The sequence below is a fragment of the Gobio gobio genome (assembly GCF_949357685.1).
Source record: "Gobio gobio genome assembly, chromosome: 21".
NCBI classification, from domain to species: domain Eukaryota; kingdom Metazoa; phylum Chordata; class Actinopteri; order Cypriniformes; family Gobionidae; genus Gobio; species Gobio gobio.
The window spans coordinates 15,072,794-15,090,982 of NC_137117.1; the positions used below are offsets into that span (position 1 = coordinate 15,072,794).

The 18,189-nt window shown below is 43.2% G+C and overlaps 1 protein-coding gene across 1 annotated transcript; it reads left to right on the top strand.

Moving 5' to 3' along the window:
* The first annotated feature begins 3,784 nt into the window (after positions 1 to 3,784).
* On the top strand, positions 3,785 to 17,616 carry LOC307117793 (torsin-1A-like). Its single transcript, XM_079802894.1, has 5 exons — positions 3,785 to 4,053; positions 13,747 to 14,012; positions 14,483 to 14,658; positions 15,157 to 15,287; positions 15,889 to 17,616. The coding sequence occupies exons 1-5, from the start codon at positions 3,906 to 3,908 to the stop codon at positions 16,149 to 16,151; spliced, it is 984 nt and encodes a 327-aa protein (XP_079659020.1). The 5' UTR covers positions 3,785 to 3,905; the 3' UTR covers positions 16,152 to 17,616.
* The last annotated feature ends 573 nt before the right edge of the window (positions 17,617 to 18,189 follow it).

Consider the following 18,189-nt stretch of genomic DNA (forward strand, 5'->3'; position numbering starts at 1 on the left):
CGGAGGAGCTGGAACGCTTGGGCAGGAAATGTCGCATTGCCTGCGAAGTTTTCTGTGCCTCAGTGAAGCGCTCTGTGAACCCAACCACGGCGGAACCAAACAATCCTGAAGGCGAAATGGGCGCGTCCAGGAAAGCGGTCTTGTCCGCGTCCTTCATCTCCGTTAAGTTAAGCCATAAATGGCGCTCCAACACCGTCAGGCTGGCCATGCATCTGCCGATCGCCTGAGCATTGGCCTTGGTGGCGCGCAGGGCCAAGTCAGTGGCGCCGCGCAGATCCTTCAGAGCCTCGTTATCAGGAACAGACTCGTCCAGGGAACGGAGGAGTTTGGCCTGGAAGACTTGAAGAACCGCCATGGAGTGTAGCGCTGCCTGGCCGGCGGAGGCGAATGCTCGACCGGCGAGGCTGGACGTAGTGCGGCAGGCCTTGGAAGGGTGCACGGTCTTTGACTGCCATCCTCTGGCGGAGGGCGGGCAAAGGTGTGCAGCGACAGCCTCCTCGAGGGGAGGAAGGGCTTGATATCCTTTTTTCTGAGCGCCATCGACTACCGAGAGCGCTGGAGAAAAAGAGGATCTGGCGCGAGATGAAAATGGCGCCTTCCACGATTTTGTTAGCTCCTCGTGGACTTCTGGGAAGAAGGGAGCGGGTCTTTGAGCGGTAGGTTGACGGCGGTTCTCGAAATACCACTCATCCAGACGGCTTCTCGTGGGCTCCTCGGGCTGAGACCAGTCAATGCCGAGGTCGTCCACGGCCTTGGTGAGAAAGCGCATAAGCTCAGCGTCGACTGAGGTTATGACGCCGCTAGCCGTCCGCGTCGAAGTGGCGTGCTCCGAGGCGGCGTCCGACCACCCGCTCCCGGATGCAGCAAGGGAAAGGCTGTCATCCTCTTCCTCCTCCGGTCCGCCGAACGAAACAGCAGCAGCCGCCATGCGAGGGGAGCTGTGCTGCTCGTCGGCGAACAACACGGGCGATGGCGAGGCACGCGGGGACATGCCCGGCGTGTGCTCGTCAGAGCGCTCCGGTGGCCTCTGGTAGCGACGTTTTTTCTTCCGTGGCTCTAGAGGCTGGGAGCACCGGACGGGATCCGAGTCGAAGCTGGCGAGCCGAGCCCGAAGGGTCTGCAGCGCCAGCTCGTCGCACTCAGGGCAGCCGCCCTGGTTGAGTGCAGCCTGCGTGTGGTCTCGTCCGAGACATGACACGCAGATGATGTGCCGATCCTCGTCCGCGATGAAACCTCTGCACGAGGCGCAGGAACGAGACATTTGCATCAACGTCTCGGCTCTTTTTGAATGTTTAGAAAACAGAAGGTATAAAGGATATGGTGCCGGATGGCGCAGCTGGAAGGCAGGCTGAAGGCGGAGAATCCGACGTCCTCAGGCTGCGTGTTCCGCTGGGTGCGTGTCGACGGCAGGCTTCGATCCGGAGCTCAACGATTGCAAGTCGCTGAAGAAGAATTAATCTGACTAACCTTGCGAGAGTGGGTCTTATATACCCTAGGCTATGCAAATTATGTTGCCCCTTGTGGCGGGAGTTTGGAAGGACCTGATTGGTCCGTCCCGCCCCACGGTCTCGCTATAGGTTGCTGCAGTTGCAGCGGCACAGCCAATCAGCACGCAGCTGCTTCCTGCTGAGAGTTGTGCAGCTGCACTGCGTATAGAAGGTATTTTTGGATAAAAATGTGCTTCAATATCTCGAGGAAAGGAATTCCCCCATAGCGTTTTAGCAAAACGCAATACGAGAGTACTCTCGTAAGGGAACAGAACAACAATCGCTGCCATTAGCTTGGAGTAGCGTTGCCACCCGTCCCGGTTTTCCAGGGATTGTTCTCTTTTTTGAGCGTATGTCCCAGAAAATTTATATTCTTTCCCAGGACACAAACTGTCCCGTTTTTTTGTGAAAATGTACTTCTAAAGTTGAATTTCCTGACTTCAAATTAAACCGTTTCCTTATACTGTAACTGTGTTTTCTTCATGGTTATGTATCCAATCCTGTGTCCGTAAACTGGCTCAACTTATCGCCTATCGCCTAGCAACTGCCTGTGCTGTTGGTCGGTCGCACGCACGCATCCATCCACGCAAAGGCAGGATAAAACAGTGTTCAGTTGCTAGCTAGCTTTTTTAAAACTTTATATTAACTCGGTTTTGTGAAATGGGGGGAGAGACGGACGAGGAGGATAACACAACAAAATCGGATGAGCCACCGCCAGTGTCAAAGAAAAAACGATTTACAACCTACAACTCAGACTGGGCGAAAAGAGAAAACTTTTCTAAATGGGTAAGGCCCACCCCCAAGGAGACCCGTTCTCCGCTACCCGTGTTTTGTGTCCTGCCAAAATTTCAGTTAAATATGAAGGAAAAATAGCGCTGGAAAATCATGCAAAAACAAAGAAGCACCCGAGTTTTGCATTAAGCAAACGCAAAAATCTAGCCATGGCAACGTTTAGGACAAAGAAAGGGAGTCCTACAACTGTTAAAGGAACTGTATGTAAGAAATGTATTTCAATTAATCATAAAATGGCCCTGATATGTCACTAGACATTAAGAAATCATGTTAATTTCAAATATTTATATCACTGACAACGGTTGTCCAGCCAAGATATTGTCATTTTAAAAGTGAAGTTGCAGCCCTCAACTGATGTTGACGTTGACATGTTGTGTCATGCCTGAAGCGCCACCCTCCACCTATCGACCAATCACGAAGTCAGTAGTGTTTCGGCATCGGGGTTGCCAGCTCTGCTCTAGTTACCACAGCTGCAGCTACAAACTTTTTGGATAAACAATGTCTAACTTTACGAAACCTAAACGACCTCGTTATGAATCAGAAAAACGTTGTGACAGTGTCCGAAATAAAACAAGGATTTGCCTTTGAAAGATAGAGACGGCTGAAAACGGAGAATAATTTAAAGACTGATGCCTACGTTGCTAATTTTCTCCTGGACAGGTAAGGTTCATCTATGTTTGGCTAACTTGTACTTAATGTAAATGGACATTTCAAATATTCATGACAGTCGAACAAAGATATGCATGTTCGTGCAAAGTAACGTTAGGTTAGCGCAGATGGAGGAGGTGGGTCATTGAATTGAAAAGGTAACGTTAAGGAATTGTTTGGTAAATAAAAACGGCGAGTCGTCATTGCTAACATTAGTAATGCATTATCAGAGCCCGTTTCTCTGTCATTATGCTGGGACGCTGAGGAAAACAACATTAGCACGCCATTATGGCAATGTGAAAACGCATATATAGTGGACAAAACATGCTGCAAGTTGACCTGTATGACCATTGCTAATGTTATTTAGCTTTGCTGTAATTTTACTATAGTATTTTTTCATGTGGGAATGTAGCCTACTGTCACATACGAGCGTTCATATTTACGATTATATTTGGCTAATCGCCATAAGCATATTTTTGCGATTCATAATTACTTCACAAAACATCGCTCTTGAAGCATAAACATAATTAACAGAAAGAAAAAAATCTTACTGTGTACGACTCGTCACTTGCCATTGAAAGCTCCGTGTAGCAGCCGTTCCTGCTGGATCCTGCAGCCTAGCTGGCAACCTCGAGTCAGGGGAGGGGGAGAGGGGATACACCGCTCTACAGTCATTTGAAAGTGATTGCAGTACCAGTTTTGGCCATAGTCCTATACAGCTCCTTTAACATAGTATATTTACAAATATGGGTTGATGTACAAATATGGGTTTAATGTAGCTATGGTTACAGCGAGTTGAACATATAACAGGGAAACAAGAAAAGCCTGTTTTCTTTCTTGTAGTCAGTAAATGCTGCCATAAAGAATTTTTCTGAAGGAGTTCAGTTTAGGCTATGTCGCTTACTCAGTCGGTTTGCAACTGAGTTACTTTCTAAAAACGAAACCGAGACTGAAAGATCTGGATGATTTGCTTTCACAATGAAAGCGCAGCATTTGTTAATAGTTTTATTGCTGGTGTCTAATATAACATTATCTTCAGGGTTTTTGGATGTGCTCACGGCTGCTGCATCTTATGTGATTTACACATTTTTTGAACAGGACGGTTTGTTGCCTTTTGACCCTGAAAGTGAGTGAAACTGCAAAATAATGTAGGCTATCGTGTTTTGACGATATATTATATTTTTATGTTATTTATGGTTCAAATGTCAAAAGTTGCCTTTGTTTCCAACCTAGCTAGGCTGTGTTGTTTCCAACCTAGCTAGGCTGTTGAATTTGTTAGGATATGTAAGGGTTGTGGTAAAGTTTTGGTTTAAACGCAATTTTGTATTGCCTAACGTGGTAATGAAGTAGGCTAGATAACACATCCCTACGTCATTACATTCGTTCTGGTACCACATATGGTTGTCAAATAGATTTTACATACTTTTTCTTTCCAAGTAAAGTGTTTAGGCTGGCTACCAATAAAAATAGCATTAATGAACAGAAAGGGAGAGGGAATACATGAGACTCTGTTGCTTCATAATAATTCCCTTTCTGAATTACTGCAATTTTTTCATTCTAAAAAATTGTACTATAACATTACTTTCATATGCTGTGTTTTTACACCATTTTAGATTTGTCATTATAAGATATAATTTGTCATGTTAAAGGTGTCAGAAAATGTTTCATGTCAGATTCTTTTGGTGTGTCTGAGAAATTTGTCTAGCTAAAACCAGCAAACCTGTGTAACTAGATTTGGCTGCAGGGCTTTAGAAAACAAATTTCCCTAAATGAGCTTTCCACCGATTAAAGACACTGCACGCTGTCTTTTTAAATATAACATTCCGCCCCTGTGTTTCTGGTTCCGGTAATCTGGCACGGTTGATGCACCATGGTCACGATCACCGTCTCTAGTGTTTGGGCGTTAAAGGGATAGTTCACCCAAAAATGAATATTCTGTCATCATTCACTCACCCTCAAGTTGTTCCAAAGCTGTAGTGTATGAGTTTCTTTGTTCTGCTGAACACAAAAGAAGATATTTCGAATAATGTTTGTAACCAAGCAGATAGAGCAACTATTGACTACCAAACCATAGTAGGACAAAAAATACTATGGTAGTAGTCAATAGTTGCTCTATCTGCTTTGTTACAAACATTCTTCACTCTATCTTCTTTTGTGTTCAGCAGAACAAAGAAACTCATACAGCTTTGGAATAACTTGAGGGTGAGTTAATGATGACAGAATATTCATTTTTGGGTGAACTATCCCTTTAAGCATGCTGAGGCGCGTTCGTGGATGCAGTTCCCGCATTGGTAACATGACCGCTGCAGTGTTGAGATTTAGACTCGAATACCTCAAATGGAGTAAACTTGGCCACCCCTTTGGCCACCTTGCTCACAACTGCCGTGTCTGTCTTTTTTCTTGACAAGAATTTGCGTTAATTTAAACTCAAAACCGTCTCTTTAAGACCACAAAAAATGGGAGACTTTTCAGACATGCACTCTAACTTCGCCTCAGTGCCAGGCGCAAGTCAAACGAGTAGGCTACCCTACAGAAAAGGTACAGGTGCCAAATGAGCTTCATCAGAACAACAGTGAATGGCGAAGTCGAACAGTAGACACTTGGGTTGCAAGACAGTTTTGATTGAGTCGCATTATGTGCAGTGCAGTCAAAGAAACAATAACAAATGTAATTCTCAGTTTTTTCGATGGCACTTTTATTTTTAAAGACGTGTGCGAAAACTGGTGACACTTCTGTCAGATGCTGAGAGAAACGCGTCGTCTTTATTCAGTATCTGCGGTCAGATGAGATGTTGTCAGGCTCTATGTCAGTAAAACGAACTTTCCTGTTGTCACAATCACCAGTGAGAGTGCCCCTGATTACCACCTGAGGGCACTCCACCCCGGACTGTCACTCCATCAAGGACTACATCTCCCATAATCCTTTGCCCGGACTCATTAGCACTCACTGTTTACACCCGTGTCTCATTTCCCTGTTCACTTCACCCTATATAAGCCTGGTTATCTCAGTCATTCATTGCGAAGTCTTGTTTGTTGTATACTGCATTTCTGAGCATTTTCCCTGGTTTCATGTCTCTGGTTTTGGATTTCTTGCCTGTTCCGTGGATTACCCGTGTGTCTGTCTCTCCTGTCTTGTTTGCCTGATTGGACTGATTACCTGTTATGACCTCTTGCCTGTTTGTTGACTACGAGTGTACCCTTTAATAAAGCTGCGTTTGGATCATCAACCTGTTAAGTCTCAGAGCAGTACGTTACACCTGTCCTCAGTGTCCGCCGTTATACTGTAGCCTACTCGCGGCGCACACTCTTCAATATTACACGCAAATGCGGAGTGCTGCATATCACTTCATATAAAGAGGAAACTACGAGCATACAAAATAGTTCTGTCGTCAATTAGCCTAAGTCATGAAATAACCAAAAAGGCGATTAAAGTTCTTTCAAAACTGCCCATGTATGTATTTGTTAAATATGGGTCATATCTCTGGAATAAAATATCCATTCTGCCATGTGAGATCACAATATAGTCTTATTCACATTCCTGCACATGGGGATTTAATAGAGAACACACTTTTTTAATTTGTACGGAGTTTAATTTATGATAGAACTGATTTTGACAACTAATACAGAAAATTAAACATTCATTGTTTACCTTTTCAGTTGCAAGTTTTAACAGTCTAACTCAGTATTGTTGAAGAGTTCATTGATTATAAAAAAACAAATGAAGATTGAATAATTTAGGCTATGTAATTATCTGCATGTCTCATCCATGAAGATGCAACAATGGAGAACAAGCAATTGGGTTTTTGAAAACCAGAACCAAGCTGACTGAGCAAGTTGAACTTTAGCTATCATGTGATCCCCTTTATTAATATGCCTGGAGGTGATGAATAACAAATTGTCAAATTCACTCAGAATTCCATGATCTAATTCATTACTATCTCAATTACAATTAAGTACAAATAAACTGAATTCTGTTGTAAGCACTAAAACATTCCAGTACATTATAGTCAAACTCATTTTTATGTTGAAATGATGAAGATTTCTGTGCCACCCCAAACTAGTTGCTGGCCCCTGCCCGGCCACCAGTATGAAAAAATCCTGGCTCAGCCACTGCATGGGTGATCTGAGGATTACAATGAGGGCCCAACATATTCTACCCCAGCGGCCAGCTGCTGCCTCCACCTTGCCACCGGCCACAGCTCCTCCACCTACTCGTCTCCACCTACTCGTCGCCAAGGGCGCCCCCCTGTGGCCACCTCTGCCCCTGCTCAGCAACAGCCTCCAACCAGGTAACAGCAAGGGGCCGGCCCCAGGAGGTCCGCCCAGCCCGTCCAGGCCCCTGCTAAACAAGGCGGTAAAAGGAACAACAAGGCAACCCAGAGATGGAGCGAGCTGCTCTTCGGGAGATGATGACCGCACCACTCCTTTCCCTGGAGGAGGGCTGGGTGGAGAATCTTCTGTTTCCTTTTGTTTTTGTTCCCACATTTTTAAAAAAAAGAGCAGTTTCCCTTATCTCTGGGTCCCAAGAGAGTGCAGATGATAGTGTGCGACCCTATGCCTGGCCGCTCTCGCCCCTCTCTCCAGTTGCCAGCGGCGTACGGCTTGAGAACGCAACCAAGTCTTCTCACCCACCACCCCCTGCCCAACCCTGGATACAGGTAAGTGTTGCACCGCACACCCAGATCTCACTTCGGGACGCGATGCCTCCCACCTCGCTGCCCTACCGTGGGTATGTCTGTGGTTCCATTGGTCCCGCTGGTACGATCTATGGGAGCCTGGCTAGCGCTCCCCAGACGTCCCGTTGGCTCATCCACACTATCAGACTAGGCTATGCGATTCAGTTCACCCGGCGTCCCCCCAAATTCAGGGACATCCAGTTCACCTCCGTGCTGGCCAGCGATGCTCCTGTCTTATGGACAGAGATCGAAGTCCTACTGGCAAAGGACGTGTTCGAGCCGGTCCCTCCAGCTGATATGAGGACGGGGTTCTCCAGCCCAAACTTCATTGTACCCAAGAATGGCGGTGAGTTACAGTCAATCTTGGACCTGCGAGTCTTGAATCAATCCCTGCACAGCTGCCGTTCACGATGCTAACTCAGAAATGCTTTTTCGAATGCATCTGTCCTCAGACCTGAAGGACGCGTACTTTAATGTCTCGATTCTTCCTGGACACAGACCGTTTCTGCTCTTTGCATTCGAGGGTCTGGCATATCAGTACAAGGTTCTTCCCTTCTGGCTGTCCCTGTTGCCTTGCATCTTTACGAAGGTCGCGGAGGCAGCCATTGTTCCCCTGAGAGAGCACGGCATTTGCATTCTCAACTACCTCTACGACTGACTCATACTGGCCCAGTAGTGAGAGCAGTTGTGCGATTACAGGGACATGGTGCTCAGTCACCTCAGCCTGTTGGGGCTTCGGGTCAACTGGGACAAGAGCAAACTCTGCCCTGTGTAGAGGATCTCTTATCTCAATATGGAACTGGATTCCATCAACTAGACAGCGTGCCTCATGGAGCAGCGTGTCTGGTCAGTGTTGAACTGCTTGAATACATTCAAAGGCAGGACAGCAGCCCCGCTGAAATTATTTCACAGGCTTCTGGGGCATATGGCATCCGCAGTAATGCCCTTAGGATTGCTTCATACGAGGCCGCTTCAACACTGGTTTCACAGCCGAGTTCCGAGATGGGAGTGGCAGAGAGGCACGTACCAGGTTCCCATTACACTGTTGCCAAACCTTCAGCCTGTGCTGGGACCCTTAATTTCTATGGGCAGGAGTTCCCCTCCCCTAGAACAAGTGTCCAGGCATGATGTGGTCTTCACAGATGCCTCTGTCACCGGCTGGGGGGCCACGTTCAACGGGCATGCAGTCTCTGGCATTTGGACAGGTACCCAACTGCAATGGCATATCAATTGCCTCAAGTTGCTAGCGGTGTGTCTTGTGCTGGGCCACCTCAAATGGTGTTTGCCTCTCTGGAAACGTCGCATTGACAGTTGTTTTACTCAAAGGGGGTGACCCCTCGAGGGGACCCTCGGCACAGACGCACTGGCATACAGCTGGCCCCAGGGCCTACACAAGTATGCGTTTTCCCTTGTGAGCCTTCTCGCAAAGACACTGTGCAAAGTCAGGGAGGACAAGGAGCAGGTTTTGCTAGTTGCACCTTAATTGCCCAACCGGACCTGGTTCTCAGAACTGATGTTCCTCACGACAGCCCCTCCCTGGCACATTCCTCTGAGGAAGAGTCTACTTTCTCAGAGACTGGGCAATCTATGTCACCCGCGTCCAGTCTGGAATCTCCACGTCTGGTCTCTGGACAGGATGCAGAGGACTTAGTTGATCTACCCCAAGCAGTGGTAGACACCATCACTTCAGCTAGAGCTCTCTCTATGCGTTGAAATGGAACCTATTCATTGAGTGGTGTTCTTCCCAACTGTAAGACCCCTGGAGATACCTGATCAGGGCGGTGCTTTCTTTCCTGCACCATGGGTTGGGGCGAAGGGTGTCTCCCTCCACCTTGATTGCCGCACATCACAATGCAGTTGAGGGTAAGCCCATAGGAAAGCACAACCTGATTGTCAGGTTCCTGAGGGGTGCGAGGCCATTAAATCCTGGCCTGGATATGTGCTCAAGGTTCCTACCACTCTCTTCAGGGATCACGTTGTGCACCCGCAGTCTGTGCCTGTACATGGACCGAACACAAAGCTTCAGGACCTCAGACCAGCTCTTTGTCTGTTACGGAGGCCAGCAGAAGGGAAAGGCTGTCTCCAAGCAGAGGTTAGCCCACTGGATAGTGGATGCTATTGTCTTGGCGTATCAGTTCCAAGACGTGCCTTGCCTGCTCAGGGTGCGAGCTCACTCTATCAGGAGTATTGCTTCATCCTGGGCACTGGCTCAAAGCACCTCGCTGACAGATATATATGAGCTGTGGCCTATGGCTGGGCGACACCCAACATATTTGCTAGGTTTTATAGCCTTTGTGTAGAACCGGTATCCTCCCGTGTGGCCAGTAGTGCTAGGAACCTGCTGCGATCCCATATGTGTATCCTTCAATGGTACGGCTACTTTGTTGGCTAGCCTGTGTTTTTCCTCGGCAGAGCCTGTTCTGCCGTCTCTGCGGGTGTCATTCTCCTCCCTAAAACTAGGCCAGGAGCTACCCCAGAGACATTCCATATGTTGTACTGCAATATGCCTAATCGGCCAGTCCATATGTGACGTCGAGAGTGATCAACGGAAAGGGAACGTCTGGGTTACATATGTAATCCTTGTTCCCTGAAGCAGGGAGACGTCATGTCACCACTGTTGCTGTACTACTGCTGGGGCCGGGTCACCATCAGATGCAAGAGTTTGCATGCCAATGTGCATTAGCTCGTTTAGTTACATTCAAAGTGGATTGGTCTCTCAAGTGCGATCCCAATTCATCAAGTCACTCCCCCGACGTCAAATCTCCATTCCCTTCCTCAGGGAATGAGGGTTACATACGCAACCGAGATGTTATATTGACTCGTGACATCACAACAATTAAAGGGAAAGCACTCCTTTCAATCAGGTAGCTACATCAGGTATATAAATGAACAATTTTGTGTGAATTCTACTTAATACATAGCCTGGGAAAACCCACACAACTTCCGGCAAATTTAGATTTGCTCTGCAAGTAGTCTGGCAAAGAGCCCATTCAAGCTCATTTCTAATCCCTCAAAATCGAGGCACCAATCAGAAACGTTGGGGCGGGCTTTACACGATGACGACAGCGCAGCGACAGTGAAGCAGATTCTGTACACTACAAAGATGGATGCAGCCGTGGACAGTGGCGGATCTAGAAAATTTTACATGGGGGGGCAAAGGGGTGGCAAGAGGTCTTGGCAGGGTGGCAGGGGTAGACGGTACATGGAAATCCCTATATGTGAATTGCTTTAACAAAACAAACACAAAACCACTTTTAAACTACAGTACTTATTGTTTAATCATGCCCTTACACACTACGAAGGTTTTTAATTCACAACAGGAATAAGCCCAGTGTTCAAACAAAACAGTATACTACTGTATACTTCAGCTACTTTCTTCAACTACTCTTGCCTGCAAAAGTCAATTTGTTAAAACCTCTGGTTATCCTTGTATTACATTACACTATAGGGCCATGTAGCTAATAAGTAGCCTATATAACAAATATAAAATCAGAAAGACTTATCACATGCACACACCAGTTATGTTTAGACTACTTAATCCTATTGTATTTGTTATTTCCCCAGTTGTAACCTGGTTTCATTGCTGTGATATCTGAGAGGAATTGGATTTAATAGGACTGCTTAACTAAATCAAATGTAAAAATAATTGCATCACAATAAGTGTATTGTGATTGTCACTAACATTTTAGTAACAACTGAATTTTATTGGGTTTAGTGACAACATGTTACGGTGTTTACATGGTACAATTTCTGGTAAGCTACGCTTTTGTGCTATTTTAATTAAATTAAATTATTGTGATTTGATTTAATATTGACTCATTTGGTTAACTATTAGGCACACAAGATGTACCTAATCTCAAGAAAAAACAACTCACCTAATGCTGTAAACATACAGAGAGCCCTATCAGCTGGCAGTGTTATTTAAGGTTAAACATAACTCAAATTACATATAATGCGTTTTTTTATTATAATAACTTTATTTAATGATTTAAATAATATAATAAATATGTAATATGGTACACTACACATATTTAGCAAAATACTCTCTATAGCTCTTTTTTTTCTAGCCAACTAATGTGCTATAGCAGGGGTGTCCAATCCTGCTCCTGGAGGGCCACTGTCCTGCAGAGTTTAGCTCCAACCACAATTAAACACACTTGAACCAGCTAATCAAAGTCTTACTAGGCATACTAGAAACTTCCAGGCAGGTGTGTTGAGGCAAGCTGGAGATAAAATCTGCAGGACAGTGGCCCTCCAGGACCGAGTTTGGACAGCCCTGTGCTATAGCCTATTATGGTCATTAAATGGCTTTCCTGAGGTAAATGTTATGTGACATAATTGTTCTCCAGTTGTTTTATTGACCCCTTTGTTAGATTGATTGGTCGATATTATGTATGAGAAATGTACATTTAGGCAAGTTGTAGGCTACTGTTTCTTTAAACATTGTCCATTCGTGTTTATTTACTATTAGCTAGTAGAGATGATCGGTCCACGTGCAGCTAGGGATCTGTCGCATAACATTTACAAGCGCCAAAACGGCATTTATTGTTTGAATTTCGTAATAAAAGTGACAGAATCTGAGAGCTGAGATTTTTTTAATATCATAAGTAACCTGCTCTGTCTAGTCTGTCGTGTCCTCTTTGCTTCGCGATTTTTCTGTGCGTGAGAAAATGTATGTGCGGCGTGAGAGCGTGAAAAGTGTCAATTGCGTGTGTCTCGCGGTGAATGCGTGAGAGTTGGCTGTTATGGATACAATATTTTTTATTAAGCTGTTCTTGTCTTTACTAAAATCAAAACTAGGCTAATCAAAGGGAAGAGTGCTCTTACGAATCACAACCGCTGATTTTGGCTAACGTAATAGACTCGCTGTTTTTGCTGATGCTGAATCCTCTTTAGCATACAATACATTCATTACAAATGTAATTTTAAATTAAACGTGTGTTTAAACTACACCTGGGGAAACTCACTTCACCTTCAGGGGCTCTGGGGCAGCTCAGTCTCTCCAGTCGGTTTGTAGGGCCACCGCACCGCAGCAGACTCGCTGTGTGTGAGCCAGACTGAGCGAACGCCGCTCTGCACGCTTGAATCAGGGACGTAGCTAGTATTTGAGGGGCGGGGGGAGGGGTATTTTATGTATTTTAATTTTAATACATTTAAAATAAAAAATTAAACGGTTTACTTTTGGTAAATATTTTAATATACCCGGACATACTGGCGGGTTGTTTTTACAAGTACAGTTTTTGGATCATCAAAGTTAGGGGGGCAGCTGGGGGGGCAAGGCTCTAGAGTGGGGGGGCACCTGCCCCCCCTTGCCCCCCTGTAGATCCGCCCATGGCCGTGGAACATCACTCGTTCGAAATCAGCTATTGCGGCTGTTTTAAGCGATTTAAACTTTTCCTTTCCGTTAAAACCCGAGCAAAGAACAAAACTCGAAGCCTTCATATCTAAAAAAGATGTTATCGCTGTCTTACCGACTGGATTCGGCAAAAGTCTGATATACCAGCTTGCTTGTCTTAGCGAGAGCCCTCTGGTAGTGTTAATGTTTCACAAGATATAGTTTTAAGTCCTTTTCAGGCGAGAATGTAGTTGTTTAAAGCTCAAATCTGTGGTTTATTTATAAAGAGAGTGCCTTTTTGAAAATTTGATCTGCCGTTTTCGAGTTGTGAGCTCCAGTGGATCAGCGGCGCTCAATCGCTCAATCCTATTGCGTCTATCCTATTGCGCCCAGAGGCATTTGAGCGACACCCGTTGGTGACGCCCCTTTGGAAATGATTTGTCTATGAAGCTTTGCCAGACCATAACTCAGTTACTACTGAGAATGGTCTGGTTTTAACCAGGCTACTTAATACATATATTTAACAGTATAATGTCTATACCTGTTACACCTGCATGAGCTGGTTTAAAAAAATTCAGCTGGCTAGTTTGCTTAAAAACTATTATTTTCAAAACATTTTATTTTACTAGTACCATACTTTTTTTCTTAATTTAGGTGTGATTTCATTGTACTGAGACAAAAATGCAATGTTTCATTTAAAGGTGTTTTTGCTCTCTGTGTTATTTGTAGTTATTTTTTTATTTTTTTGTATAAACAATCGTTGCAAGCTACAAAGAGTCTTTAACGTCACATATCTTCATATCTTTCAGGTTTGGAAAAAGATTTAAGAGACTCTCTCTTTGGGCAGCACATCGCATCTGATGTTGTACTAAAAGCTGTAACATCATTTATGACGGACAGTAAACCAAACAAACCGCTGGTCCTCTCTTTCCATGGGACTGCAGGAGTTGGGAAAAATCATGTCGCTAAAATCATTGCAAGAAATGTGTACGTGAAAGGGGAAGACAGCAAACATATTCACATGTATTTATCTACATACCATTTCCCACACAAAGTAAACTCAGACTTATACAGCGTAAGTAAATAACACATATTTCACTAAAATAGTTTTGAATAGGTAACCTATACTGTTGCAAGTGTTTTGTCAATAGATTTGTCTGCCAGAGCAGGTCAAGCCCTTGACTGAGTTCTTTACAGAAAGTATACTACCTCAAATTTCTAATCCCACATTTTTTTTCTTGATTTCAGCATAAATCCAAACACAATTTAGTGAGGTTTCTGCTTAAAAAAAAAAAAAGAGGAAAGAAAATATTGAATCACTACCTTTTTTCCATGAAAAATTATTTGTTAGGCAGAATGTGATTGACACATTAGTCAAATCTTCGGCATAGTCACCATTCATGTGCATAATCCTTTCAATGTTGACTGGGGCTGCCAGTCCCTGACATACTGCCTTAAAATTACCTTTTGTGTTTTACGAAAAAGACAGAAACATGGGTTTGGAACAACATGAGGGTTAAGATTTGGCATTTGCATGTTCTTCAGGCACAGCTAAAGCAGTGGATACATGGAAATGTATCAAGTTTTCCCCGCTCTATGTTCATATTTGATGAAATGGACAAGATGCATCCTCAGCTGATCGACACCATAAAACCTTTTCTAGACTACATTGCTCGTGTAGACGGAGTGTCATTCCGCAATGCAATCTTCATTTTTCTCAGGTAAATGAACTTACATATTACTAAATTGCATAAGACAGCATAAATGTAATTCTAATTCTGTAATTAAATTTATTAAACCAAAATAGCAACGCAGTTCATAATAAGCTATGTCTGACGATGAGATGTAAATGTGACATTGTCATCTGGTTGTTTTGTTATAAATGCATCAGCGCAAAACTAGTAGTTATTAAAGTTATCATTTACACACCCAGATAAGAATAGTTTACATTTCATGCACTTGAAATTGAAACAGGCTGTTTTGCTGCTGCTGTTTAAGAACTAAGTTCTTAAACAGCAGCAGCAAAAAGCGTTTATAAACATTTTTCTTTCTAATTATTGTTTTTTTTTCTTCTTTATATTCTTTTCTGTTTATGTTGATTTGTAAATAACACCCCTAAGCTGCTTATTGGATTAATAAAATCAAACACTTTGAAAATATTTTTGGTCTATGGCCCTTGGCCCCTAATGGTTACCCTACAACACTGTGTTTATTTATAGTAATGCAGGTGCGAAAGAGATTGAGGAAGTGGTTCTGGATTTCTGGAGAGAAGGGAAAAATCGGGAAGAGATCAGGATAAACAGCAAGGAGCTGGAGACTAAAATCTCTCAAAACATTGAGAATGAGAAAAGTATGTGATTTTTTTATTGGCATATGTGTTTAGCCTACATGAGTTTGTATATTTCTTTTTCCTTGTATGAAATAAATGATGAATGTATTTTTTGTCGAACATTATATCCCACACTGGTTTTATTAATGGTTGGTTGTTAATCCATTCCTAAATATTTGGTTACATTCTTATATTATATAATATGTTCCTCTTGAAAAATAATCCCTTTAAAGGTGCACCTCATAGCGGTGAGGTCGCGAATTGCAACCGCCCACCGCTCGCCTCTCCCTTTCGAAGCACATAGAGAAGCTACGGTGGCCGACACAGGCCAAAGATGTTGTCGTCTGAGACAGCAGAGAGTAGCTAGCGCTCTGTAGAGCAGTTTGTCCATTTAGGGCTACTGTAGAAAAATGCCGCCGCAAAATGCCGACTTCACTGTAGGGGGACCCGTGGTGTATGTAGATAGAAATGGCTCATTCTAATAATAAAACTTAACGGTTTATTATGTAAGGTCTTTATACACCACTGAAAACATAGTTGTGTATGTTATATTGCATTTCTATCAACTAGATCCTCATAAATATTATACACTGCACCTAATGTTTGGTGTATCTCTGTTCAGCAGGTGGATTCTCACACTCCAGTCTAATAGATCATCATCTGATTGATCACTATATTCCTTTCCTACCTCTGGAGCTGAAGCATGTGCGTCAGTGTGTCATGGCTGAGATGGTCCATCTGAAAATGACCATAGACTCTGATCTGGCAGATAAAGTGGCCAGAGAGATGCCCTTCTTTCCTAAAGAAGAGAGAATCTTTGCTGTTAAAGGCTGCAAGTCTGTCAGACAGAAGTTGCAACTATCCTCAAAATCAAAATCCTCATAGCAGATCAACGGGAGTAGATTTAATAGGCTCCTCTTCCTCTTGAGTTAGAACTGTGCATATTAAAAAGTGAACATTATGGCCCGGTTTCACAGAGAGGGCTTAAGCCAGGATTAGGATTTATAGTTCAATTAAGACATTTAAGTAGCTTTTATAAACATGCCCTAGAAAATCAGCTTGAGATAAAACAATAGCAGTGACATATTTTAAAGGTCCCGTTTTTCGTGTTTTTTTGAAGCTTTGATTGTGTTTACAGTGTGCAATATAACATGTGTTCATGTTTCGCGTGTAAAAAAACCCAGTATTTTTCACACAATTTACTTATCTGTATACTGCTGTTTTCACTGTCCTCAAAACGGCTTGAAAGATTTCCCTGTTCTATGAAGTCCCTCCTTCAGAAACACGTAACGAGTTCTGATTGTGCCAGCGGTTCCCGTGTTGTGATTCGACAGCAGCTTAGCGCACGCAGAGCGCACGTTACCGGAAAGGTCACGCCTCTTACCATAACGGGGATGCATGCGCTCAATGATCTCTAAGTACAGCGTCCCTGGGAAAGCCAAACAAAGGTGACTTGACTCCGGGATGAAAATAACAGCGTCTCGGCGACATGGCGTCAAACAAACTATACAAACGCAACCGAACGCAACACTTCCTCTTCTCCACGCGGGAGCAACAAGACCACGCCCCCTTTTTCGCGTACTCTTGTGGGCGGAGGTTAGTCGACAAACTGTTCTACTGACGTAATTAAAGCAGGATGTACAGGGATGTAGTCCATACCGGCCGTTCGCTGTAGGCTTTGAAAGGGAACTTCTGTTAAATAAAATATCTCGCTTTGCATTGAACTTTGAGCTTTATAATTTTACAGGTATTATATATGCTCTAACAGCAACATTACACACTAACTAAAGTTTGAAAAATGGGATCACGAAGAACAGGACCTTTAAGATATGCCTGCGCAAGTTGCTTTCAGTTAAAACAGTTAAAACATGCATTTTAGTCTGGCTGAGTCTTCTACCTCGTCTGTGAAACCAGGGGTAGAAGTTTTATTTTGTTTAATTCCATTTAGTCTGTTTAGTTCTTGGATCCACAATATTGCAGGCTATTACATATTGTATAAATTCGTATAGTAAATTTCACAATAACATGCAAATAGTACCATATTAATGTTTGTGGTTACCTTATGATTATGCTTACAATGCAAAGCCATTAAAATAATAATTATGATGAGTCATTTTAAGTTTACTTTTTAATAAATTTTGCCTTGATGTTTAATGTACTTTTTTTTCTGTTTTCAAAAAGTAGTTTGAGATCACAAGATTAGGATCACAAACACTTCTCCTTGGACAGGAAGTCAGACTTCTGTTGCATATGTGTGCAAGTGATTGCTTATGATCAATAGATTAAGACTGTATAATTTTTACCATTCCAAATGTTAGAAATATCCAACATTAAAAATGTTAATTAAAGCAACAAGCCCTGTGAAGTTGTTGCTAATTTTTATATACTGCATATAGCTGACAAGTTTTCATAAAATATTTATAACTTATTGATAACATAATAATAATCCTTCTGCCAGACAATGTAATTCTTCAGCAATGTTTTGCAGAAGGGTTGCCAGAATCAGAAACATAGAGCCAAAGTTATGCAGTAATACTGACGTGATGGGTCACATTTATGGGTCGCATTTCATAATAGTAGTTTTGTCCAGGGTCAGTACACCAAAGCAACCTTTTGAAACCTAAAAGGTTCCGTACACTTTAAAAAAAAAATGGTGCTACATGGCACTAAAAGTGGTTCTTGGCTCGTAATCATAGGGGAACCACTTTTGGTGCTATATAGCACCATATCTTAAAGGTCCCATGGCATGGCATTTTTCTATTATTTTATAATGTTTCCTGAGGTGTACTTATATTGTTAGTATGATTTTTACATCATAAAATATCATAATTTAGAAATAAAAGGCATTTTTTCTATACTGCTGTTTGCCCTGTGGCTGAAGGCCCTGTTACAAGAGTGTGTCTGCTGTGAGACTTCAGTAAAA